This window comes from Talpa occidentalis, unplaced genomic scaffold (genome assembly GCF_014898055.3).
Source record: "Talpa occidentalis isolate TD23 unplaced genomic scaffold, MPIMG_talOcc4v2.1 talOcc4.9, whole genome shotgun sequence".
In the NCBI taxonomy this organism is placed as follows: Eukaryota; Metazoa; Chordata; class Mammalia; order Eulipotyphla; family Talpidae; genus Talpa; species Talpa occidentalis.
Genome location: NW_023605305.1, coordinates 7,680,287 through 7,706,991, shown reverse-complemented (window position 1 = coordinate 7,706,991; position 26,705 = coordinate 7,680,287). Strand labels below are relative to the sequence as shown.

General features: G+C 55.9%; 1 protein-coding gene across 6 annotated transcripts in view; it reads right to left on the bottom strand.

Moving 5' to 3' along the window:
* Window positions 1-26,705, bottom strand: part of KAZN (kazrin, periplakin interacting protein) — a 353,192-nt gene that overhangs the window by 52,786 nt on the left and 273,701 nt on the right. Inside the window, exon 1 of one of the 6 annotated variants that reach the window (XM_054691612.1) lies at window positions 5,998-11,153. The exons of the other annotated variants lie outside the window; for them this stretch is intronic. Within the exon in view, the coding sequence (XP_054547587.1) occupies window positions 5,998-6,175 (178 nt within the window). The 5' untranslated portion in view covers window positions 6,176-11,153. Of the gene's footprint in view, window positions 1-5,997; window positions 11,154-26,705 lie in introns of those variants that run through there. 6 annotated transcript variants of the gene reach the window in all.

Genomic DNA, 26,705 nt, shown 5'->3' with positions numbered 1-26,705 from the left:
ACGGTGATGTCACACCGGGACCCTGCAGGATCACGGAAGCAACCTGCCAGGCTCCGGGAATGCAGGGGCTCTGGGTACAGGGGAGGCTGTGCGGGGAGGGCTGAGTTTTCCGACTCAGAGAAGGGGGCAGGCCTGACAGGGGCACGCCTGACAGAAGTGTGACCCCGCCTCAGTTCTCTGAGGATGCGCCTTTGCTCAGGTTTCTGGGGTGGGCTTCTCCGCAGCAAACCCTTTCCTGGCTGAGGCTGCCACAGCCCCTGGCCCAGATGGGGGACAGGGTGGCCCCACCAGCCCTGCTTAACCTCTGCGAAGGTGGGACCAGAGAGGGGCTGTGCAGTTGTCCCTCTCCCCCTCCCTGGGCAGAGCTGACCTCTCCTCAAGGCCGGTGCTGCGAGGCCACAGCTACAAGGAGGGCAGGACAGGCTGATTCTTGACTCCGAGCTTCGGGGGGCTGTGGGCCTGGAAAGGGGGGATCTATAGGGCACCCTGGGCATGCGAGGGTTTCTTCTAACCCACGAAGGCAACACACACAGGAGACCCTCGCTGGGGAGTGAGAGACCAGACTCCCGGCCCGCCCCCCTCTGAGTCTCAGTGTCCCCAGCGTGAGTGCGTTGGCTCTGCGAGCTTCCTCTGGCCTCCAAGGCCCTAGGAGACTTTGCCCTGACCATCTCGAAAGGTGAGAGACCATTCGCACACCTGCCAGGCCCAACCCCACACAGGGTGCCTGCCCGGGTGCTGTCTGGGGTCCGGGCATCTGGGTTTGACCCTGGCTCTGAGACCACGTGAGGGTCACTTCTCTGCCTGTTTCCTAGATACTAAGACAATTTCAAGAGGGACATTGCACACGTGTCAGCCCTGTCTGGGGCCCCTATGGGTTCTTGTCACTTAATCCTCATATCACTTTATGAAGTCGTTCCACATCAGACAAGGAAATGGCACCCTGGGAGACAAAGGAACTTGCCAAGTCCTGAGTGGCAGTGCCCCTCGGCTCCTGGCACCCACCTGGCTGCTCAGCTGCCTCCAAAGTCACCAACCCCCACCCAACCCTGCACACCTGGTGGGCCTCACCTGCTCCTTGGGACCCTGTGCGGGGGTGGGGCTGCCCCGAAACTGAGGCCCCTCAGCAAGACCACACAGCTCAAGCTGCTGATCCTTGACTGGCCTCCATGAGGTCTGACCTTGACCCCCCCCACACACCTGCATCAGCCCTACTGGGAAAAAATACTTTGTTGTGAGCAGCACAACCTGCATCAAACCATGGAACCAGCGATGGTCCCCAAATGCACCCCAGTTACTTCCGCTGCAGAAAAATGCTCTTTCGGCAACTGCCTCACAGCCCCACGGGGCTGGCTGAGGTTTCCTTCAAAGGCGGTTTGACATTCTTGTGCATACCCCATGACTGCTCCGTGCCTGCTAGAAGGAGTGAGTGTGTGTGTGTGCGCGTGCGTGTGTCTCAGCAGTTCTTAAGGAATCCTCTGTATCAGCCATGGCCACACCCCCCAACACCCTGCTCCCCCAATGCCCAGGATCCCCAGTCTCCCCATCACATTTCCCATCAGTCTGATCTGGCTGCAGGGCTGGGTCTGAATGGTCGGAGGCCAAGAGCCCTTGTAAAACTTTCCAGCCTGGTGCGGCCCTAACAAATGGTGGGGAGGGGACCTTAGCCTGGGTCTGACTATCCCAGCCGCTGCCAGCAGGGGTCCCCCCTTTTCTCTTCCATTCAACAAGCCAGAAAGGCCTGGCAAGTTCTCCGAGTTCCTTCAGTTCAACTTCCCGTGCAGATGGTAAACTGAGGCCCAGCGAGGGAAAGGGGACTGTAGATCTCCTGCAGGGGAAAAGCAGTGGAGGTGGAGTCCACCTGTCAAAGCTTAATGAGGCCTCGGTTTCCTCAGCTGTGGCAGGGGAAGGTTCAGCCATCTCTGAACGGACCTCCACGTCAATGTGAAATGCAGACCGTGAGCATTTTGGGAAGAAGAACCTCAGAAAGACACAGCTTCAGAGTCCAGTGGGATTTACCCCTCGTCAGCTGGAGGCACGCTCCCCGAGCAGGTTCCTCCCGCCCTGCAAGGCGTGGGTGACACGGCCCCGCTGGGGGCTTGGCGGGAGGCAGTCAGGACGTGCTCACTAAACGTCAGCCTCCCGTCCTGTCTTCCCACGCGCCCTGGCTGCCGGGCGTGAGGTCAGGCTCCAGGAGGCCTCAGAGATACAGGTTCTGTGGGTGACAGGCTGGGTTCCAAGGTGGGAGGAGGAAACTGAAGCCCCTCAGGTGGCAGGTGAAAGGCCCACAGACTTATGGCCCCGGGACAAGCAAGCACCGGTTTAGTTTGGTTTTTCCTGTTTGGAAGATGAGCCAGGCGAGTTCAGAACGGGTCAGGGTTCAACCTCCTTTACAAAGGTCCACGGGCTCTTGCCCCATCATGTGTCACTCAGGTAAGAAAGGAAAGTCAAACAAGGACTTGGACAAGTAGCAACTGCACCTGCCGAGCTGGACCTGGTAGCACAGTGACCTGGCTGGGAGGCCAGGGACTGGCCTGGCGGGGGGAGAGGGGCTCTGTTCCCCACGAATGCAAACTCCCTTTTTCTTTTCCCTCCAAGGTGAAGTGGGTCAACCAGCTGACACTGCCAGTGAGCGGGAGAACTAGCACTTAAGGCCAGTCCTTTAGATGTTCAGGCCCATGGTCCTCAGAGTCCCTCTGCCAGTGCAGCCTAGAAAGTTCAACCTGTCGAACCTCCTGCTGGAGTAGGAAAAGCAAACACCTGGAACACAGCGCCTGCGCTCCCAGTTCTGTAGTCATGCAGACATGACTAGTCAACCAGGCCCGCGAGGACCATGGGTTGATTGGGGATGTCTGCCACGGCATGGGAGGACAGTGGCAGATTCCAGATCTGCTGCCGCTGGGGATGCGGATGCCGTCGCTGACTGATCAGAGCTGGCATGTTTGAGAGTGGTGTGGTGAGCTGCGGCTGGCTCAGTGCTGCGCCAGTTACCACCACGTGCCAAGAAACCAAGGTCAACCCCATGTAACCATGAGTGAGGAGCAATTGTCTAAACTGATGGGAAACCAGTCCCTTCATGTTGCTGACATGGCGGCACTAAAACTCCACCTGCACGTTTAAAGGTGAGAACACAGATTTAGGCTTTATTTCCCTCAATGGATAAAGGCAAGCGAAGGGATACTGAGTTTACTTATGATACCTCCCCTCCCCGCCCAACCAGCAATACAAGCTTTCCGGGGACAGGGATCTGGTGGGCCCTGGTCACTCCTGTATCCTCAGCATCTAGACTGTGCACCTATAGAATTGGAAGGTGCTCAGGGCCAGGGTGAACCCACCCAGGTGAGACCCAGTATCTGGGTGTGCAGTGACCAGGTACCCCCTGGGGGTCCCCTGCCTGCAGCCTGGTCACTACTGTGCCATCCCTGCTGGCTCCCCCTGCCCAGCCGGGGGTCCCTGTGAGCAGATCTGCACTGGGCACCACACTCCCTGCACCCGGCCGGACCCTGTACTGGGATATTCCCAGCGTCCCAGGAATACAAGATTCCCACATCTTGAACAGAAAACCTGCGCTGGGCCCGCTTTGCCTCCTGGCTATATATTCCACTTTTCTTCCTCCTTTTGGAGAACTTCTCTAAAAGATTATGCACCCTCGCGCCTCCCTTTCTGCCCCCCACCCCCACTGGCTCCCTGAGACCTCATCCTTATCTGTGGTGCCCCATTGGCACAGGTGACGCCTTCCTTACCCGCCTTCCTGGTTTCGTCTCTGGCTGCTTGTCTCGGCCTTTGCCCACCTCTCCTCACCTCTGACCTCAGCAGTCAAGGCCTCCACCCTCTTCCCCACCAAGTCCTGGTCAGGCTCACCCTGCCTCCCAGCTTACTCATTGATCTATATTGTTTCCACAGCTGTCTATGTGAAGACTGTTATATACATCAGATTCCATTTGATCCTTTTCTTGGTTGATAGAAAGTTTACTGATATTATATATAGAGATCTAATTTTTTCTTGGCTATTGATACATGTGTTCTTCCAGATCTGCCCCCACCCCGCCCAGCCCCCATCCATCCCTCACACATTTTTTGTCCTTTATCCCTCTCTCCTTCCTCTGAACCTCAGAAACCTTATTTGTTTGAGTATCTGCTAGTTTAGTTATATCACTTTATCAACCCATCCATCATTACTTCTTGTCTTATTCATGCATATAAGAAAATATCCAATATTTGTCTTTGTCTCCTGACTTGCTTCAATGCCTATAATCCCCTTGAGCTCCTTCCATTTTGCTGTAAATGGAAACATTTCATCATTCTTTATGGCTATATAGTATTCCATCGTGTGGCTATACTACACCTTCTTAACCCAGTCTCTATCTGTGGCCCTCCGGTTGTGTCTGCACTCTCACTATTGTAGAAAATCTTGTAATAAATGCTGTGGAACACGTCGTTTTTTGAGTCGATGCCCGAGTGGAATGACCAGGTCATATGGTATTGCCATTAGCTTTATAAAGCAGTTCTTGATCATTTCCCAAAATGACTGCACCCGTTTACATTCTGACCAACGGTGTAACAGTGTCCTTGTTCTCTGAGGATTTGTGGTTGGGAGCCTTTGTAACAGGTGCCATTCTCATGGTATGAGACAGTATTTTGCTGTGGTTTTCACCTCAACCCCCTTACTGAAAATGATGCTGAACAGCGCCTCCCTGGCAGCACAGGCGGTTGAGTGCGGCACTATGAAGCTGTCCGCAGCCTCTGCAGTGCTGGTTCAATCCCCACCCCCGCCAGTCTCGGAGCAACCCACAGGGCGAGCAGACCCCTCCTGTCTTGCCCACTGCTCCCCTCAGCAGTGTATTTCATCAGTCTGCCTGTTCTGTTCCCCGCTCTGTTGCCTGTCTCTGGTGAATCCTCTCACCCTCCCACGCCTCTGGCCTGTACCCCGGTTCTTGTACAAATAAATCTTAAAAAAAAAAAAGACGAACAGGTTCACGTCTCTTTTCACCTTCTGAGTAACCTCTTTGGAGTCCGCCTATTCAGATAGCTTTAAATCCCACCCTGTACTGACGCCTCCTGGCTGGCCACCTCCAGATGGACCTGGTCCCTGACCGCCAACCAGAGCCAAGGGCCTCCCCAGGCCTCTGTGGGGTGTCTGCAAATTAGCACCTCCCAGAGCAAGTCCCCAACAATGTTCCCCTCCTAGTCTCCCCACGCACAGTTCACAGTGACCTCAGTTCCTCTGGCCCCAGACTCCAGAATCTTCCCTGAGTCTACTTCTCTCACGCCCCACACCCAACTCATGAGCTGTTCAGGTCAGCTCTACCCTCAGCGAGTTCCCAGAATCTGGCCGCTTCTCACCACTTCTCTGTCATCATCTGATCCTGGTCACCACCATCTGGTGTCTGCATCATACAGAACCCTCCTGGCTGGTGTCCAAACCCTCCCGTCAGTATCAACTTGGAGAGAAAGGGTTCCCCAAGTCGGGTCCCTCCCTGCCTCTCCTATGGCTCCCCCTCATTCAAGAGTGAACACGAAGTCCCTGCAGTGATCCCTAAGGGCCACCCATCTGTCACCCCATCCCATGCCCTCCAATCTCCTCCCCAACTACCATCTCCCTAAATCCCAACCTGCCAATGGTGGCTGGGATGTTTTCTAAGTGAGAGCCTTCCCGGAGAGCACGGAGCACCCTGCCTGGGGTCTGAGGCTGTGAGACCACTGGGTCCAGGGCCATCTTGGAGGCTGGGCAAGGTGGGGATGGGAAGAGGGGACACGTGGCTTCATCAGCCATCTGCAGAGTCCGCCTAATCACAGATGCCCGGAACACTTCCGATGGGAAGGGCCAAGCCAGACCCCCCCCCCCCCCCCCCCCGCCAATCCTCTGGGACTTAGAAACCCATGGTAAGTGTAATAGGAAGGGCTGCAGGGGCCGGGGGCCTGCGCAGCCTGTGCATGGCCTCATCAGGGCTGGGGACACCCTGCAGCCCACCCCTCGGCTCCGAAGCGCCCACGGCTCACCTGGAAGCCCTGGGGTGTGGAGTCTGGCGCCACTTCCTGTCGAGGGAAGTGGGAGGGTGGAGGTGGGAAGGGGCTGGTGTTTGTTTTCCAGCCATTGAAGGCGAGTCCAGGAAAAGTCTTCCTTCCTCCGAATCACCACTAAAAATAGTGGCAGGGGATGGGCCTTGAATACTGACATTCCCTAGATTTGGGGGTGGGGTGGGGGTGGAGATTTCTGGAAACACAGTATCAGTCACTCCCCCCGCCCCCACACAATGAGGACTATTTTTAAAGGTTCATGTTGCCAAATGAGGTCATTCTCAGACAAGAGGATGGAGCTTGCTTGGCCCCGTGAAGGGGGAGCGGGAGGGAGGTTATCTGGGTGCTGGTGCCACACAGGTGTGTTCATTTTGTGACCATTCACCAAGCCGTAGCCTGGGCCTTTCCGGTATGTATGTTGTAGTTCAATAAAAAGCTGTAAAAATAACGCCTGCCTCCTAGGACTGGCTTTATACACACATCCCCCTCAGCTGGCGTCTGGCACGGGGCATACTCAGTACGTACCAGCTTTTGTCAGCTGGGGGCAAGTGGCCCTCACCAGGGGATGCCCAGCACTAGGTATAGACCAGGGGAGCAGCTGCCCTCGCTGTGAATTCTGCATGACTCCTGGGGCGGAACATGACCTTGAGGTTGGTCCTGGGTTCAAAGTTCAACTCCTTCCTGCACAAAGAAAGAGGCATCTTCCACATGCGACTATAGTGAGGGTTAAGGAGAGGCTTCCATGAAGGTGCCCAGATGGTGTCACATGGTGGCAGCTGGGCCTTCCCAGCCCTGATGATGGGGATGATGGTAGTGATAACAGTTGACAATGATGGTGGTGATGCTGGTGGTGGTGATGACAGTGATGGTGATGCTGGTGGTGGTGACGGTGATGGTGATGCTGGTGGTGATGACATGACAATGTGGAAATGGTGGTGGTGGTGACAATGGTGGTGATGACAGTGACAATGGCAGTGGTGATATGACAGTGACAACAGCAGCAGCAGCAACTGAGTGTTATTTACATAGCGTTTACCAGGAGTCAGGGACTGTTCCATGCTTTCTACGTTTTCACCAAATGTTTTCTTCATGCCCCCAGTTTACAAATGAGGAAACTGAGGCAAAGATGAGTGAGGCTGACCCAGATGCTAAGTGGCAGGAGCAGGTGGCCGGTGCAGCACGGCCAGGTGGACGCTGGCCTTGGCGTGATTGGTGAGGAGCCCAGTGGCCTCTGTCCTCCTTGGGGACCTGCTGGGCCACCTCGCGGACTCAGGATGCTGAGTTTACGTGGATCATGGACCGTGGGACTCAGCAGGAGTCTTGATCTGCCTCCCCTGCGGCGAGGGTACAATCAGGGCTGAGAAGTGCTAAGATGAGCCTTAATTTTGGAAGGCTTCAAGGTGTGAGAACAGCTGCCACTATGAGGGGACAGCTGCTGGGGGCTGTGGGTACCCAGCTGTGCAGTCTGGGGGGACAGGCCTATTCCTGGCATCAAATGTTAACCAGCTGCTGAGGCTACAGACCTGGGCCACATTCTCAGATGAACTCTTGGCAGCAAAAATGATTTTTGAGTTTTGTGATGGTATCTTTCATTCCCTTCCCCTTTCCAGAAGAAATAGGTGTGGTCCAATTTCTTCATGTTCCCTAATGGTCAGCTGCTGTGTCTGGGGTGTCGCCAGAAAACTGGAGGCCCCGCCACTGCCGCCCCCCTGCAAATAGCAGGTTCTCGCTGCCACTCTGGACGGGGCCCCGAGCTACCTGACACCACCCCCTTAATTGTCGGGGCACACGAATTTTATGGCAAGACTGGACGTCTCCTGTAATTAAGATCTCTATAAAATATTTAGACCGCCATGCCCAGATATATTAATGATTATACATTTAAATGTTAATAAGTGTAATTAGATTAAAGATTAGCCAAGCCTGTCACTAAATATACATTCAGGTCTGATAAACTCTCATCCTGTAAAATTATACGTGTCAGTGGAAGCACACAGATTTCTCAGATGGACTTTGATTTGTCTCGCTGAAAGGCTCAGAGGGATGCCCGGAAAAGGGAGAGGGGCGGGGAATTTGCAGGTGAGGGGATAGAGGTGCGCAGCAGAGGGAAGAAACTGCACTAGGTCCGTGGAAATCATGATGACCAAACAAGTCAGCATATGCAAAAACTTGCATGCCCCCATGGACAGAGAGCTCACTGCTCCTAAGAGAAGCCAGTTTTGGTTCTAATGATCACACCCAGAGGAAGGTTTACATGAATGGTTTATGGGGACTATCGGGTATCCCCCAGCACATCAAGAGTTGAACTCAATTGTATAAAATAAATGAGGTCATGGTAGCTGCAAAAATTGCTTTAAAGCAAGAAATCATCCTGAGGGTCAAGAACAAAGTGAGCAGGACTTGGCCGTGCCCTTATTGACAAAGAGTCTTATATTTACTAATGCAGCATAAGCACACTGTGGGCTGACTGTGCGCTGGGCACTGCACCAGCTGCTGGGAGCTGGTGTTGTCGAGACTGATTGGGTTTTTAGGGGACACTGCAGAGCAGGGTGACACAGGACAAACCGATGACCTAAACATGCAGGAAAGTCAGCTTGTGCAGGACAGGAACAGGAGGGAATCCCTGGGGAGTGGTGTTTTGGGGGGAGGGGTCTGGAAAGGTCTCTTCAAGACATCATTGACGGAGAAGAAGCTGAACGTGCTGAGAGAGGAAGAATGTTCTGGAAGGGATAGTAGCCAATGCAAAGGGCTTGAGGCAGCAAACAGCCCTGACTTCCCAGGAGTGGAAGCCAGCTCGGGGGCAGGCCAGGTTCTGTGCAGTGGAGTCAGCTTTCTCTAACCGGCAGCGAGAAGACACTTGTCTTTGTCTCCCGGGGCTGCCCTGACCAATGACCACAACCCAGGGGCCCGGAAAAAACAGAAAAGTGTTCTCTTGCCATTCTGGAGGCCAGAAACTGGAAATGTGGGTGTGCCAGTGCTACCTCCTTCTGGAGGCTCTAGGAAAGAACCCTTCCAGCTTGGGCGTTGCCAGAAAAAGATGCCCTGCTTCAATCTCCGCCTCTGCCCACTCCTGTCCTCTCCATGTTCTTCCCTTCTCTTCCAAGGGCGCTTCCAGGATGACCTCCCTTGAGACCCTTACCAGACCACAGCCACCTCTGCAAAGACCCTTTTCCCAAGTAAGGTCGCACTGAAGGTTCCAGGAGGACCCATCTTTCGCGGGGTCCTCGGCAATACACAAGAAGAGGGATTTAAGCCAGGTGACCTGTCTTGAGGAGATTGGGCACCAGGATGCTGCCCAGGCAGGAGGACAGAGCAGCTGAGTGGACATGAGTGGACACAAGTGGATGGAAGTGGGCACGCCATGGAGAGGCCTGTGCCTGCCAGAGGGACGCGGTGGCCAGGAAACTGCTAACACAGACTGGGGTGGGGGGGGGTTAGTGGGGCAGACCTGGACAGGCACACCCAGCAAGCTCGGAACCTGGAACCTCCATACTAACGGTTTGCAGACTCACCAGGTACCCCTGTGGAAGAGGGGGAAGCCCCAAGTCATCAAGGCTTGACCACACCCGTTCACAGAGGGCCCCTCAGAACTCACTCCAAGCACAGCGAACTCTAGGCACACAAAGCGTGCCACTGTCTGTCCCTTTTGTGTTGCCAGCAACTTTCAGACAGCACCCCACACTCCCCGAAACAAGGAGCAAGTGCCGTGCCTTTTCCAGGGAGAAGACTTTCCTGACATATGCCCCAGGGTCATCTGGGGCCCACACACCCTTGTGCAGGCAGCACAGAGCTGACATGCTGGGCTCATCCCTGTGCTGGAGATGCCCCTTGGAGAGATGCCCACCCGACAGAGATGCCCACCGAGTGGAGATGCCCACCTGGCAGAGCTCGACTGGCCACTGGCAGACGTGGCCTGGGAGGGCGTGACAAGGAGCCTGCAGCAGTAGGAACACGCTCACCACCAACCTTCATGGAGAGGCCTTTTTTGCCTCTTCATCTCCAAAATGGCGTGTCCCCGGAGCGCTCACCCTGGCTGCCTTCCCTGCACACTAGTTTTCCGAAGCCCCGTTCCCCTCTGACGCCATGTGTGTTCTGCACACACTTGCTTATTATCTAGCTGCGCCCTCACCCCGCTGACGGGAGGGGAGTCGGCTGCTTTTGTCTCCCGGGTGCCCACAGCCCTTAGGCACATAGAGGGTGCTCAATAAATATTTGTGGGTGCCTATAAGAGGGGCCGAGAGAGTGGGGAGGACGGGGCGTGGGAAGGATGGGCAGGCAGAAGTGGGCCACAGGTGGCTGCAGGAGCGGGGGTGGCGGCTCCGTGGACACCTGCTGTGCTTGGGGCACTGACTCAACTCAGCACTGAGCTTCACCCAATGCCAAGTGGGAGGGAGCACTCCCAGCTGGGAGCTGGCCCGGGGCCCTGGGCTTAGCTTGCTAGAGACCCAAAGGTGCTAAGTGATGCCGGTTCCCATGTCGCATCCTGCCCCAAAAGCCTGGAAGAAGCTGGGGGTGTCCAGGAGCAGGGCAAGAACTGAGTGGCCACGGCTTGTGTCTCCACACATGGGGTGCTCTATCAACCCAGAAGTGAGGTGCCGACTGTCCTCCAGTCCCCCATCACGGCCAGCAATGGCAGAGACTTGGGCTTAACTTGATCTATTTCGGGCAAATTTTCGACTCTGAGGGCACAGGTCTGGGGGCGGAGGGGAGAGGTCTCTTTAAACAGGACCTTCTTTCTCCGCCTGCAGGCAGCTGGGCTGTCCCCCCACTCAAGCCCCAGCTTCTCTACTTACTAGTTGGGTGACTCTGTGTGTGTTAGCTTCTTTTATATTTCTGCTCACCTGTAAATACGGATGGTGACAGCACCTACCTCCCAGAAGACTCAGAGGATCACGGGGTCACACACACAAGTGCCTGGGTGTTGGCCCACCATCGTCAGTGCCGGCTGAGAACTGACCCAATCTGAGGCGGGGGGTAGACAGGAAGACCCTCCGAAGTACCCAGCAGCCTGGGGGGTGCTAGGAGGAGTGACCTTGCTCGTACAGAGGAGGGAGTGGGGGCACCGGACTGGCTGTGTCCCATCACCTACTTTCCCAGTGTCCTACTCGCCACTCTGGACCTAAAGACGCTGGTCCCCTTCCCCGCCCCCACCCCATATACCCAGTGCCAGCCACACAGGAGGCAGAATTTCTGCTTTTGAGGGATTTATGGCCAAGCCAGGAATAAATGTGTCCATACAAATGAGAATCTTATGTCTGATTCTGTTTTGTTCATTCACTCATTCACTTGCTCTTTCATTCAGTCAAGCACCAGGCTAGCACGGAAACAAAGATCCTTAGAATCTCGAGTGATACTGCACCAAGGCTGAATGGTTACGTGGGCCTTAGATTCTAAAGTACACCAGAAGGAAATAAAGAATTTATCTCACTTTCTCTTTGAGGCCTGTTTTTACAGACGCGGTTTATCAGACACAGCCTGAGCAGCAGAGGCAAACGACCTTGAGCAGAGCTCCAAGGCCGGCTAGGGACTGAGAAGGCAGGGCAGGGGTGCTACCCCGAGGCAGGGGTGCACCGGGAGGCGCTCAGAACTCCCGCGATCGTCACACCCCAGCAAAAGACTGTCCTGACCAGCCCATGAACTTCAGCCAAGCCCACATTTCTTTGCCCCGTCATCTGGTTTCAGCCATTAAAAGGTAAATCTTTTGTTCTCCACCCTGGCCCCCCAGACCTATATAACCTCGTTCCCTCTCTTAAGGCAGGTCTGCGTTTATCTCCTCTTTGCCAATTCATTTGAAAATAAAGCTGATTTTGATTTCTCTTCTCCAAGACCCGTTGCCACGATCTGGCCTATGCATGTCAGGCAGAGACCCCACTGTTTGGTCAGGGTGACCCAAGGCAGGGAGAGCACAGAGGCCGTGGGAACATGAAAACTGGGAATAGGGGCTGCAAGAGAGAGAATGATCAGGAACTGGACAGATGTCGGGAAGGAGGCAGGACAGGGCCCTCTCCAGCATTTTAGACGGTTTGACCAAAGTGCAAGTAACCACTTCCCAGGCAGTGCACCCCGGCAGCTGGCATTCTGTACTCTGCCCACTGATGGGGGGTGTGGGGGTGCCTTGCCTGCTCACAGGAACTCTATAAGCAAGGGGTGGGGGGAGGGGGATATTCAACCCCCATTGGGAGGCCTGGATTAGAGGTAAGCTGAGCACTGACCTCCAACAACAACAACCCCCCCACCCCCGCCGGGGTTACAGTGTCTGAGCTCTTACTCTTAAATGGCTGCATAGACAGGATGGGTCTCAATCTCTGGGGCTCAGTATTTTTTTCAGCAAAGTGGGATGAACCTCCTCTCTGTCTCCGAAGACCAGGCCCAGGGTGTGCCATCCTCATTTACGCCCTAATACCCAGGTCATTTGCAGAATACCTTGCATAATGGGGTTTCTAAATGGGTGAACCCTTGAGGAGCAAACTCTTAACGGATGACCTGCGTAAGCCGTTTCCTGATGGCCTAAGCTTTTATGTCCAGGGAGCAAAGGGGAGGTGCTACCTCGTTATTGCGGAAACTGGTAAATAAGGTGGCAAGGGCTTCCCCGATGGTGCAGCGGGTTGAGCGCAGCGCTGTGAAGCTGTCCACGGCCTCTGCAGCATGGGTGCGATTCCCGGCCAGCCAAGGAGTTACCCACACGGCGTGGCAGACCTCTCCTGTCTCGCCCGCTGCTCCCCTCAGCAGTGTCCTCCGTCTGTCCGCCTGTTCTGCTCCCTGCTTTGCTCTGGTGAATCCTCTCACCCTCCCGCGCCTCTGGCCTGTACCCTAGTTCTTGTATAAATAAAAATAAATCTTAAAAAAAAAATAAGGTGGCAAAGTTCTTTTCTGTAAGAACTGAACGGAGTGAGTAACCAGAGAGAAGCTGCCAGAAAATCACTTTACAGAAGGATCCCAGCTACTGCTGGAAGGAGGGACAGACAAGCACCTGTCACCTGCCACCTGCACTTCAGGTGTTAGTGCATCTGGGGCTGCCACCCCCAAGAGACAGCCAGCCGGCATTTCCTCCGGAGGGGAGGACCCAGGAGCTCCTTTGAAGGAATGTTGCAGAAAAAAAAAATAAGAAAACGATCAAGTCTCTAGATGCACCAGCAGTTTACAGGAATTCAAAGGACAGGGGGGCATGTGCAAGGGCACTGTGGGGTGCGATGAGCAAACTGGAGACCTTGGAACACCAGCTACCACTTCCTTCCATACGCAGTTAGCAGGAGTAATTAAAAAAAAACAAAAAACAAAGCAATGAAGACTTCATTCAATTAAAGACACACTAATCGCAAGGTGTGGATCTTACTCGGATCTTGATTCCAACAAACAAAATTAAAGCCATGGATTTGAGCTGAATGGAAATCTGTATGATGATGGCTGGCTAGTCATATTTTAGGTGTGATAAGAATTTGGAGGTTATGTTTGTTGTAAGAGTCCTTATCTTTCCTAGTGACCCAGTCACATAGACCACTGGGGTTTGCTGTACAGTAAGAAGGGGATGTGGGGGACAGAATCCAGCCAGGGGGTGACAGACGTGGAGACCGGGGACAGGTTCACGGGGCTCCCTCCGTTCTCCTACTGACCTCTGCATATGCTTCAATGTTCCATAATAAAAAAAAAAAAACCCACCAGGGCTTGAGGAGAACAGTTTCTGCCTCTGCCGAGAGGCCTGAACTTCAGGGCTTTATGAGGTTGGCCTGTTCTGTCGCTTCATCCTCTCCCCTCCTTCGCTAAGCGGTGACGGCTGTCCCACGGAGCCAGAGCTCCCAGGCAGCTCTCCCCACGTGTCTCCTCTGAACTGCAGCAAACCTAACCATGGACTTGGTTGATCAGAGACGGGTGTAAAGCAGGAGTCATGCCGGCCTGAGCAAGGGGTGGCAGGTACGCTGGTGCCAGGGGCTGTGACTCTGCAGCTGCCTGCTCTGAGGCAGGCGGCATTTCCTTCCTGGTGCTCAGGATGCGCGGGAGCCAAGAGGGTCTCACAGCTGCGTCCCGGGGAGTGGGGTGCCACGATGCTACTGGCACGCGTTTCCACCAGGGTTCTGGAGGCAAGCGTCAACAGGTGCGGCCTCATGCTCACATCATCCTGATGCAGCCCGGGTTGGTTTAAAAACTTTGCAGACACGCTCAGGAGGCCAGCTGGGCGGGCCGAGGATGGGCTGCAGGCTGCTTGGGTTTCCCTGCTGCCCTCGGGCGTGGAGCTTACTGCAGGGGGCCTGTAGGTTCCCTGAAAAACTGTTAACTCAGCACGCAGGATTTATTTACTTCTGCAAAGAGAAAAGCATTTGACCTCTTAAGGGAAGCACAAGTGAAGAATTTCCTGGCCGATTGTCTAGGGGCAATAACAGGAACTGAGCTAGTAAAGGCCCAAACAAACAGTACTAAGTGATGAGGATGAAGGAGAGGCCTCCGGGACTGTGGCCGGCAGGAGCGGGACTGCTGTTGCCTTTCAGTGTCCCCAACCATCACCACTGCTGCTCTGCTGTCTCTGCCCAGGGCTCCTGCGTGGACCTGGACTGACTCTCAGGGTAACAGCTGTGTCTTATACAGACCTTGAACTTGGAAAGCAGATGGGTCCTGGCAGAATAAACTGAGTCAGGTAGCAGGGCGAGAAGCCCGGTGACACTCTGCGCAGGGACCATCACCTCTGATCTTCCTACAGGGTGACAGGAGGGCTCACATGAAAAAAAAAAAAAAACCTCAGTGGAGTGTTCTGCAAACACTGACGTGCTCTGCAAACACGGCAAGGTTAAATGACACCTTTGGTCACAGCCAGTGAGAGACAAAGCCTCCTCCTCTGAGGCTTCCCTGAGGCCTGCATAGTCCAGAGACTGACCCAGACTCTCCAACTCAGGCCACTCATCAATAGGGAAAATGACACAGTGGCAGCCCAGGGCCAGATGCACTACTGGGTCCCAGACTCTGCAAGGAGAAGTCTGGATGGGTGCGGTCTGGCCATGTGCTAGGCGGACGGTAAGAGGGTTGCGCCTCCCGGGGGAGCAAACAGCCACTTCCTTAGGCCATGAGCCTCAGACAAACAAAGCTTCCAGAATCCTCAGCAAGCCTCACCAGCCAAACAGTTCTTTTCCTCTGCTCCAGGACCTGCCAGGAGGGGCTCCCCACCAGCCAGTCCTGGTCCCAGGGCCACCTTCACGCTGAGGTCGGGCACCTGCTCCTTCCTGAGCTGCCAGGGCGTATCGAGCCTCCTGCACCCTGGAGATGCAAGGAAGTGGTAAATCTCTCAGGGGAAAACTTTTTATGCAAATCGATGCCAGGAGTTTAATGGGCGGTAGCAATCAGATTTGTTAACGAGCAGTAATGTGGGGGAAGTGAGCTCTGTTCCCAAACAATCTCCTCCACTTAGGAATTATCCACTTTGCGGGGCCTGTTAAACATCTGGCGTGAAGGCAGCAGGTGAGGTACCTGCCCATCGAGCAGAAGCCTGAGAGGAGGCCGGGACAGGCAGGAGGCCACCCACCCCCAGCTGCTGCCTGCCACCCTGCCCCTGTGCTCCCCAGGACACCCCAACAGGAACTCCCTCCTTCTCCCTGTGGGTCCAGACCCCAGCAGCTGGGCAGCAGTAAAACCCTGGGCTCCAAGCTCACCCTCCCCACTCCCTGTGCCCTTTGCGCCTCGACATTCTCATCTGCGACCCAAAAGGTCCAAGCCTCTTAGGGCTGCGGGAACAAAATTCCTGTTCTCAGAGAAACCGGCTGGATCTGCAGGGCCAGGTTTGAACCCAGGCTCTGCAGCTCACCAGGACAATGGGGGGAATGGCGGTAATTATGCTAGTAAAGGTAGTGGCATGCACAGGCCGGTAACGGGGTGCAAGCATTGTGCAAGTGCTAACTCAGTCCTCCCAGCGTCCCCTGCAGGTCAATGCTACAGCCTTTCCCGCTTCCTGCCTGAGGTCACATTAGGACAGTGGCCCTGCCACCCCCCACCCCTGCTGCTAGGGCCTGCTGCCCCATGTAGCTCTCAAGGGGGTCACGAAAGGTCACACAGTGTCCCTTGCTGGGGCTAGGCTTCTAGAAGGCACTGAACAGATGCAGCCAGTGTTGCTACTATCAGTGATGTCACCCCTTCCCTGGAGGGTTCTAAACTGTGTTTCCCGGCCTTCCCTACCCCTCATTCCTGCTGAGAAGTCAGGGCCTAGAAGAGCACGTAGTAGGTGCTCAGTAAGTGTCTGCAGCTAAATGAGCGACCATCATGCCCTTCGCTCTTTAGCCAACCCATAGGATTTTGCTGACCCCTGGGCAGTCCTTTCCGTGGACTGAGGAAACAAGACAGCACAGAAGAAAAGGGAATGACCGTGTCCTTCAGACGGGGCCACACAGCACACAGCAGCTGTCGGGGCCTGCCCGAACCAGATCTTTCTTCCTGGCACACAAGGCCATCGGTACTGGGCAGGCAGTTACTGGGGCGGAGCACCTGCCTGCTCATGCCCTCTGCAGAGCTGACCCCTCCCGTCACTTAGCTTAGGGAAGACCCAGCTTAACCCTCCCAAGCCCGGCCAGCCACCTCTAGCTCTATTTCCGGCCAAGGGAATCCTCTTTTGTTTAAACTAGAGGCTGGGTACAACTCTTGTGTAAACTCAGAAGTGTTTGGCTTTTGTTCTTAATTCATGAAGAGTTCCTGGGACCCGGGGCTGGCCAGGGGTGGGTTCAGCAGAGCATGGCAGCCCCCAAGTCTCCAGGCCCTGGAAATGTCTTTGGTCTCAGGCCCAGACTCAAGTGCAGACCTCCGGTCCTGCAGCCACACTGACCCCTGCCTGCCTGGGGCGCCAAGTGTCGCCCAGGTCACTGACATGTCATTGCACCGCGTGGGGTTCAGGTCAGCCGGCCTCTGGTTTCCTGCCTGCTGCCTTGCAAATACCAGGTTAAAATGTAAACTCAGGAGGAAACAGGGAGGGCTGGGCAGGGCTAGGACTTGTGGGAGCCTTGGGAGCCCAGGGAAGAGGGACAGGCTCTGGGTACAAGAGGGGCCCCCCTGTTTTTGACAGATGGCGCCCGCCCCCGGGACTGTAATGCAAACAGCGGCCTGTTGTTTGCAATCAATCAGTCTGGATATCAGCACCTGCAAAAGCCCAAACTGTAGAGCAGGTTAAAATCACGCCCTTTCTAAATAAAACCACAGATGACTTAACATAACTGACGCACATCTGCACAAGGTGAGTCTTTGCCCTGAGAACCTCCGTGTCCTGGGGGGCAGGGTTGGCCCGGCCTGCACAACCGCCTCCTCACTTACAAGAGGCTGTGAGGTCTCAAGGGAGTGAGCTGGACATAGTCACCTGTGTCCCCAGCCCGCAAGAAAGGTCACCACTAACAGTGACAAGACGGAAAACTAGACGTGTCAAGACCCAGTTGATGGCCCCAGTGGGTGCATTTTGCGCACCCACACTTTGCATTGTTTCACTGCTCTCACCACCACTCTGGGCAGTAGGTGCTGCTATTGTGCCCATTATACAGATGAGGAAATTGAGGCATAAGATCTGAGTAACTTGCTCGTGGCTGCACCGTCCATGAGCGAGGGAGGGTGCTCCTCAAAGTCTACCCCAGGGGATGAAGCGGGATGCTAGGGCAATGCTAAAAGCACCTTCAGATCCCAAACAGCGCTTTCCAGAGACTGACTTCCGGGACACGCCTCATCCCCTTGAAGTAGTGAACAGACACAGCCACTGCGGACATGGCCCTGGCCCCTGAAGAGGAGGACATGCCACGGGCTGGGGCAGGTACTAAGATTCACAGTTTCTTCCCAAAATGGCCAGGAAGGAACCTGCTTCACAGGCGGGTCACCACTGGCTCCGAGGGGGAAGGCGGCCAGGCAGGATCTGAACACGGGTTGGGCCTGCTCCCTGGGTCGTCCTTGCTACAGCCCTAGCAATGACCTTGCAGCCCCGGGAGGAGGGGAGGGCAGGACTGTGCTTCTTCTGGCAGCCCCCAAGGCCTTTCCCGGCACTGGGAGGCCACCACCTGCTTTCTTTGGCGCGCAGCCCCTTCCCCATCTTCACAGGCGGCAGCGGAGCACCTGCAAATCTCCCCAACTCAGCCGTCTGCTTCCGTCACCCCATCTCCTTCCCTCTCCATGACCTTCCTGATTCCCTCGTACAAGGACCCTCGTGGAACCACTCGGACAGCTGGATAATCCAGGGTAGCCTCCCTCCTGCCCACCCCAGCACTCAAGAGCCTTAACTGCACTATGTCTGGGAAGCCCTGTTAACATGAGAAAACATATTCACAGGTTCCAGGGATTAGACTGTGTGTGTCTTTCGGGGGTTGTTATCCAACCCATTACAGGCTGGGATTGTTGTGCCCCCCAGCTCCCCAGGGCCCAGGCCAGCAGGCAGGAAGGAGCAGAGCTGCCCAGGACAGGCTGAGGGTACCCCGCATCCCACTGAAGCTGCAGGGAGGGGGCGGGGGCCCGGGGCAGCATGCCCACCCACACACCTCCAGTCAGGCCTGGCTCCTGCTGAAGATATATCTATAGGCTTGTTCCTCGAAGAGCAGAACTACTTTTAAGTTCTAAAAATACCACCTCATTGCTAAACAAGTGCGGGGCTCTTGTGAAATAAAGCAACAATGAGGGGCGCCCAGAGCTGCTGATCTGCAGGCAGCCCGGGCAGCTCCCTCCGCAGTGGCAGCCAAAGCCATTTCCGAAGCCCTCGTGGAACTCCAGGCCAAGGTCAGGCTCTGGACAGGGGCCAATGGTTGGGGCTGACGGCGCGGGGTGGGAGGAAACGTTAGAGAGAAAGGCTGCAACCTTAGAGAGAAAGAGTGCAAACAAACAGTTGTGGGGTACCCAGGGGAGCCTGCACCCTCTTTCTACCTTCAAACAGCCCTGCAAAGGAGGCATTCTTCTGTCCATCATCCTAAAGGTGAAATGATGGTCCAGAGAGGTGAAGTGACTTGCCTAAAGTCACAGAGCCGCCAGACATGGTGAATCACCTAAACCACAGGTCACACACGAACTGGAAGAAACCCTGCTGACTTGCTCCCTGCAAAGCAAGGTGTTGGAAAGTGCAAGTCCTTGAGCTCCCCCTGGTTCTGAATCCTGCCTCCACCAAGCTGGGGATCTTCACCTCTGTGCCTCAGTTTCCTCATCTGTAAGGTGCAGCCAACAAAAGCACCTGCTGTGGGGTACTGTGAGATTTCATATGCTAATTCAGGCAGAGTGTTTGGGCTGGAACAATGCCACACCCAGAGGAAAGTGAGTTTCCTGATTATCACCCGCCTCCCCTGAAGTCTCCAGTCCACCAGCTGTCCCTGTCTCTGGTGGGCTCTCTTCCAAGCGGGCGTTTCAAGGAGCAACATTCTTATCCCCGGACTGACACAGAGAGGGCCTCGGCCTCCAAACAGAAGGTAACCCCCAGACCCATGCAGGCCAGTTCTTGGAGCACCTTTAGCTGCAAAACTATGAACAATGTCACTGAGTCAGTCAACAAGCAGCTGGGGACTGTCCACCTCCTACTCTGCCTGGAGCTGGCCGAGGGGCCTCCAGGGCACTTGCTGCTCTGGAGGGGGTGCAAGGACAGGGTGAAAGAGTCAGAGGGTCTCCAAGCCCCACTTCATTCCTGAGCACAAACCCACATTCCTACTTCCCGTCTCCCTCATTCCAAACCAACCCACTCACATTGAGGCTCATCTGATAACGTGGATACTAGTAGATACCACGTGCATGGCCAGTGCAGGGGCTACGCCTGGATGCCTCACACGTGCGATCTCACTGTTAGCCCCTGTGCGTGGAGAGGACTAGGCCCGTGTCACAGATGAAGCAGCAGGAGCTGAAAGAGGTCACGTTACTTGCCCGAAGACACGGAGTAGAGAAGTGGCTGAACTGAAATGCAAAAGGCCTGCCTGATGCCTTTGTTCTTGAGCCCAGCCTCCTCCCCCACCCCACCCCGCCCCAGGACCCCTGGTCCCTGGGATCCAGGTCAGCCCATGAGGCTCTGGGGTCTGCTGTCAATACCCAGCTCAGGCCTAGATCCTCCGTCCTCAGCCTGCAGAGCTGGCCAGATCCAAACGAGTCAGGGGTCCACCCAGTCATACTTCCAGCCCCATTTCACTGCAACCTACACGTTCCAGCTGCCTGCTGGCCACTGGGGACGGAACCGTGGGATGTTCCAGGAAAGGAGGGGACCATCTGAGGCCGACATGGAGGGGCAGGCACCAAGGCAGGTGTCCTTGGGAGAGGTAGTTCCCAGAATCATCCTGAGCAGGTGACATTAAGGTGAGGCCATGAAAGGTCTCAGGTGCCAGGTGTTCCAGGAGATAGGAAATGCCAGGAAAGAATATTCTATACTGGGGGATCAGCAAAGTACACAGCCTCTCTGATCCCCACAAATGAGTTTAGGACATCTGAGGGATAGGGAAGGACAGTGTGACCACGGATCAGGGAGGCGAGGCCACATCGGCAGGTACAGGGTACATGAAGGGGGCTGGAAGGTGTGAGGCTCCCCAAGCTGAGAGCTCCCCATGAGGCCTTCCTCCCGAAAAAGGCAGAGTCTCTGGGAAGTTCAGCATTTCCTGGGGGCATGGGGGAGAGGCTGGTGGCAGGAGGGAGGGTTGGTTTCCACAGCAAGGGGGCCCAGAGGGAACACGTAGACCTTTAAAGGACCCCTTGGAGAACAGCCCCTCAACAGCATCTCCCTGCCTGGTCCGCACCCCTTGAGGGTTTGGTGGGCTGGGCTACAGAGCACTCTGTGGTGAGACTTTGCCCTACCTCAGGCAGTGCGGTTTGGGGTGTGTCCACCTCTCCCTGGACCTCAGAGGGGAAGGTCCTGGTTGCTGTCTGGCCATCTCCTACCTTCACACCATCCCTGCAGCATTCTGTGGCCAGGCCCCCCCAGCTGGGTCCCCCAGGGGGATGACTCAGCCACACGCCCAGTATGATAACATCCAGCCATCAGAGAAGGGACCTGGGCAGCAAAAGGGAAGGTGTGAGTCACTGCGCTGTGGTCTGGGTGGAGGGCAGTACATGGGAAAGAGAGAGGGATGGAGACTAGGAAGGTGGAGAAGAGGCGGGGGCGGCTGGCCTGTCTCATGGCATGTGTCAAGGTGCTGGGCACTGCCGGGTGGGCTGAGCCTGCTCTACCGGCAGACTGGACACCAACAGGCATCCTCAGGTCGGCTGCACAGCGGTGGTTGGGGGCAGACGCCAGCATCTACAGGAGCCCCCCGGAAGGGGCTGTCGTGGCGTGGGGGTTGCAAGGTGCGTGAGCTGCTACTAAGAGGTCGCTCTCGAGGCCGTGGGCCAGGGCAGCACAGGCCCAGAGAGGCCAGACCAATGCTGAGCAACGGTGGAAATCCACAATATGCACCGTTTCTGGCTTTTAAGTGGTGGCAACACATTAAAAAATTAATAAAGCACCACCCAGGCTCAAGAGAACCAACCCCTGGGGCCACCAGTCTAGAATTTACGAAGGTCAGTAAAAGCAGGTGACGCGCCTGGTTTGGGCAGGAGAGGCCTCCTGCGAGAGGGGCCGTTTGCACGAGAAGCTGAAGCCAGGATTTGAACCAGGAAAGGGAAGCCAGTGAAAGAAGAGTTGGTGAGGCAGAGCCCATCTCCAGCTCCTTCTGCCGGGATCCAGCTGTGCTTTCCCAGCGGCTGGAGTGAAGAAGTGCGCAAGGCCCAGCCTTTCTGACAGTACAGGTGTGGGGACAGGGGCACAGCCCACAGACGGTGTCTCCCCGGGCTCCTGGTCCAGTGGAATTGGGATGGGGCAGTCTGGCCTGCAGGGAACCCTATGGGAAGGCCTCGTGAGTCCTGGCTTCAGCAGGACAGACAGGCCCTGGCCAGCCCAGGCTCCCCGGGGGTCTTGGGGGAGGGGGGTCAGCTTTCACCACAGCAGGTTTTTTCTATTTCCTACCATTCTGGGGCTGCCACTACCTTCAAGATCAAATGCACAAGGCCGCTCCCACGTCCCCATCCCAGAACGGCCCCTGCTGCTTCTGATGGCTCCATGAAGGGTCTGTCGCATGGCAAGGGTCTGTTGCATGGTGTAGTGGGAGGGAGGGGCCAAAAGGAAGCTGTCATTTTATCCTGAGGGTCGCTCGTGCCCAGGACTCCCAGCTGGGGGAAGCCACATCTGTCAATCCTCAACACCCCTCTTATCAGGGAGCTCCTATTACTCTCCCATTTTGAAGATGGGGAAACTGATACCTGTAGGCTGGCCCATGGGTCTAGGGTCCTGCAGGTATCAGGCACCAGAGCCAGGATTTGAACCAGAGTCCAGATCCCAACCCCCACACGGTGCTTCCTGCATATACACTCTGAGGCCCGAAGAGTGACAGCCTGCTGCCTGGGAGGAAGAGAAAGAAACAGAAACACTGAGCCTGCGTATTTCCCGCAGCACAGAAATGAGTATTCCCAGGAGGAGCCGTTAGGAACATCTAAGCTGGGTTCCCAGGGGCCTGGCTGGGGAGGCTGGGGCAGCCTCTAGAAAACTAGCTGTCCCAAACGCAACCAGCACCTGGAACTGGGTCTCGGTAACCCGCTGGGAGGGGCTGGCGGGGGCGGTCCTGCCGGCAGTGGTGCCAGCATGCCCAGAGACGTCTGGGCTGGGAAGTCCCGACAGGTGACCTGCACCCGGCATTTCCCTGAACCCCTGCCCTTTGCCCCATGACAGGACCCGATTCACAGCCTCCGAGCTGAGCCGTGCATCTGACGCCACCCAGGCCAAGGGCCACCTGCCGTCAGCTGAGTGAGAGCTGCCCGCAAACAGGTAACGCTCAGAGATCAGGCAGGGACAGCCGCGCCCCTCTGACCGGATATTGCACCACATCCGGACTGGATGTAACCCGGGGTTATTGGATTTTCTGCATCAGGAAAAACCAGAGCCCAAGACAGCAATGCGGAGCGCAACATGTCATTACTCTAAGTGCGAGGCCGCCCCGTTTTTAATTACAATTCCCTCCAGCAGGGCTGGGCAGGCAGAGCCACTGGGCAGCCCTCATTCCTTAAGTGAGTCTCAGCCCCGCTGGGCTGAGCCAGCTTGGGGTGGGAAGGGAAACCGAGATGCCCCTGGGAACTCTGCCTCTGCCTGGGAATGTGGTCCTCCAGGAGAGAGGGCATGGAGGAAGCTGGGGGGTGGGGGGAGGGAGGGACAAGTAGAGGGGAGAAGAGGAGGAAGAGGGGAGGAGGAGATGGGATGATGGTGCATGCAGGACCCTGGGCCGGGGGCAGAGGCCAATTTAAGGCGGAAACAACAGGCCTGGCCCGCAGCTCCTGCTACTCTGAACAGAGAAGGCACCACCCGCCCCCATCTCCCTCCTGCCTCCCTGGCCCAGGAGGGAGCACACGGCTGGTTTCCCTGTTTCCACTCTACAACCCCAGGCCATCCTCCTAAACCCCAATCTGATCCCAACATTCTCTGCCTTGAGCCTGCAATGGCTCCCCAGTGCCCTCAGGCTGGAGAGGGAACTGCCTGGCACCACCTGCCAGCTAGTGCTACGAATTAGCCTGTGTCTGGCTGGAGGGCTGCACGCCTCCCACACCCCTCCCCCAGGCTCTGCAGAACACTGGAATCAGAGGGGCTGCTTCAAATGCAAACAACTGAGTAGGCTTCCCTGCTTAAATCCTGGTCCTGTGGAGGACAGAATAAAACCCAAAGTCCTCACTGGATGGCAAAGCCCTGCTTGAACCCAGGCCTCCCCTCCCACACCCTGCCTTATCCTCAACCTCCAGCTCCTCGGGCTTCCTCTGCCCCAGACGCACCCAGAGCTCCCTTCCCGACAGTCTGAGGTTCAAAGTCCCTGTTCCAGAGACATCGCCGGCTCCTCATCCCCATTTTAGTTCTTTGAGAAACTTACTACTGGCTTGTAATTCACCACTTGGTGCGTGTCCACACTGCCTGGGCCCAGAGGAGACTGACCCAGCCCTGGACTGGCGAGTGGCCGGGAATCAATCAGTATTTCTGGAGCGAATGCCCATCTGTGTTTCTGATACCTGGCAGGGTGCCCGCCACCGTGCGTGTGATTAAATGGTACAGAGGAAAACAGGCAGCCCTGGTATTGCGGAACCGCCTGTTCCTCAGTTTGCTCCCCAGCCGGCTCCCAAAGACGGTCAGCCAGGCCCCACCAGAGCCTCCCGACCCCAGTGGGTCCTTTCGCTTCGATTCTGAGTTGAGCTTCACTTTCCTGAAGTGACATCAAAATAGGAGAACGACAGGTCATCCCCTTGAGGCCCCGAGGCCCCCTGGCGAGGAGGGACGGGGGTGTGGCTGGAGCCCCTCCAGCTCCTTGCGCGGCCCTGGCTCAGGGGTACACCAAGCAAGCTCAGAAGGTGCCCAGGAAAGCTGCAGTCAGCACTTTCCGGGATTTGCTGCTTTTGCGTTAAAATATTCATAAGCAGCGGCAGTATCACTGTGCGCAAGTTTCCGAGCTGCAACCGAGGACCGACGTCTGTTTCCAGTGCCCAGCCAGTGTGGGGTGAGTCCTGGTGAAATGGTCAAGGAGAAGCGGGGCTGTGACCTGCTGGAGCCTGGAAGACAGGTACTCAGACTGGGGACACCCCGACAGCCCCCCTTCTCAGAGCTGGTGACTGCATGTTTCACAATGCGCTACCAGGGGTGTAATAAATCATCGAACTCACAGCCCAACACCCCCATGACTGCTTCTGTGGCTTTCCCACCCTCCCAGCCCCCCCGGTTGGATCACATGCTGGTATAGCTCCCGGTTCTCCCTCCACCTGGGGGGCCTTCTGCAAGTCCTCCATGACATGGGGGCTTCCCAGCGCCCACCCAGCTGGCCCAGGAGCTGCAACCTTCTCCTTTCATGCATCAGGAGGCTCCCAGCAGCTGTCGGGCCCTGCCTGGCCATCTCACCCTCTCGTTCCTCTGCAAGTGTGCACCTGTTCCCCTTCCGATTTCACCTCTTTCCGCTCCAACTCTGCTCCCTCCTGGCTACCACTAGTGGGGATGAGGTCGTAGCAAAGACTGACTTTCTTAAGTTCGTAAAGAAGGGCCCAGTGCCCTCCTACATCATGATGCTGAGAGGGCGGGTGGTCCTGGAGCCTGCAGATGAACCCAGGGAGGAGAGGGTGTGCTTGGGGGCAAGAGAAGCAGGGCTGGTAGAGAGATGTTACTCATGTCCAGTGGGTGGGTGGGACTATGGACGTTGTGGTCACCTCACCGTCACCTGTGTATACCACGAACATCCAAATTCCACACCTTTGCTGGTGCCAAGCTCCCCACCCTGACCTGCCTGACACCTGCCCACCCACTCAGCTCCTGACTGGTGGCCAAGGCCATATATCCTGGCTGTTTGGGATAGATCTGGTTGCTCCTGTTGTCCCTGCACAGCTTCTAATAGGCCCTATCACTCCAGCCAAACTCTCCTGGTTTGGACAATAAATTATAGTGTCATTCAAGGCTTAGAAGAATAATCTAAAAGAGGTACTTACTGTTCTCACCTCCTCCTACCAATCATCTAATGCAGTGCTCAAAACCATAGGTGGGGTCCCCTGTGACCCCCAGGCTGCCATTGGGGTCACACGGTGAGCGTCTTGGCCAAGGGCAAGTGCCAGTGGAGCCTGGACCTGGTGCTACCAACCACCCACGTGCCTGCCCCTCTGGGCCTGGCCTTCACGTGAGGAAAAGGGAAAACCAATGTCTTGTGGCTGCTGGCACACTGCAGGTGTTCAGTAAAGGATGCGCCCTCTCATTTTGCATTTCTTTCCTGGGAACCTGAGCTAAGCCCAGAGCCATGGGGGCACTTTCTCTTCCTTGTAGCAGCAGCTCCTAATTGTTTGGTTTGAAATCTCTGCAGACTCTATCTGGCACCTATGTGGAGTGCAATGTGGCAGAGGTGAAGCCCCCTTGTTTTGGATCCCCACCTTCTCCCTCCACTTCACACCCCCAAGTTACTCATCACCTTTTGCACTTACTTAATGCACTTGGGACAGTGGTGGAGGCTGCTGGGCCTCAGCATCACTTATCTTCTAGGAGCTGCTTTGAGCACCCCGTGGATGGGAAGGGAACACCTCACACCTGCCATCCCACGGCAAGCAGAGCCTCCAGCTCGCTTAGAAATCACGATAATCATGTGCAACTTCCCCTGAGCCTGGAGGCAGGTAGGGGACCTCCAGAAGAGTAGGTAGAAGAAACCCTCTCAGATGAAGAGAATCCAACAAAAGATGACAACTGCCCGTGGGGACACTGGTGTGAATGGGAGACCTTCCCAATGAAGGTGAAAGGGGGTTGCTCATCATGGCCTCATCTGAAGAGGAGAGCACAGTCCCACCCCACGTATGTGATCATGCACCTCTAACCTCCCACAAGCATAGCAATCAGGTAGCCAGGTGTTTCTGATAATTAGGACATTTAAGAGAACACTGTGAACCAGCCTATTCTTCAGCTTCTCATCTGAACCCAGCGGCTCCAGCAGGCCTCTGAATTAGAATTTCATCCCCAAGTCATACCCCTTGACCTGTGCATCCCCAGAGCTCTCCCTCACAAGCTCTAGGCCACAAAGAGCTAGAAAAATCATTCTGATTCAGGCTCTGCCAGGGCAATGCACCGCCCAAGGAGAAACTTCAGAACCAGCCAGGGCTGGCAGTGAGACAGTAAGAAGCCCCCAGGAGGGACCTGGCCTGGAATTCTGACTTCGTCCTCAAGACACCCACTTGCACACAGCAGGTGCATGCTTAACTGAGGCTGGGTGGCACTC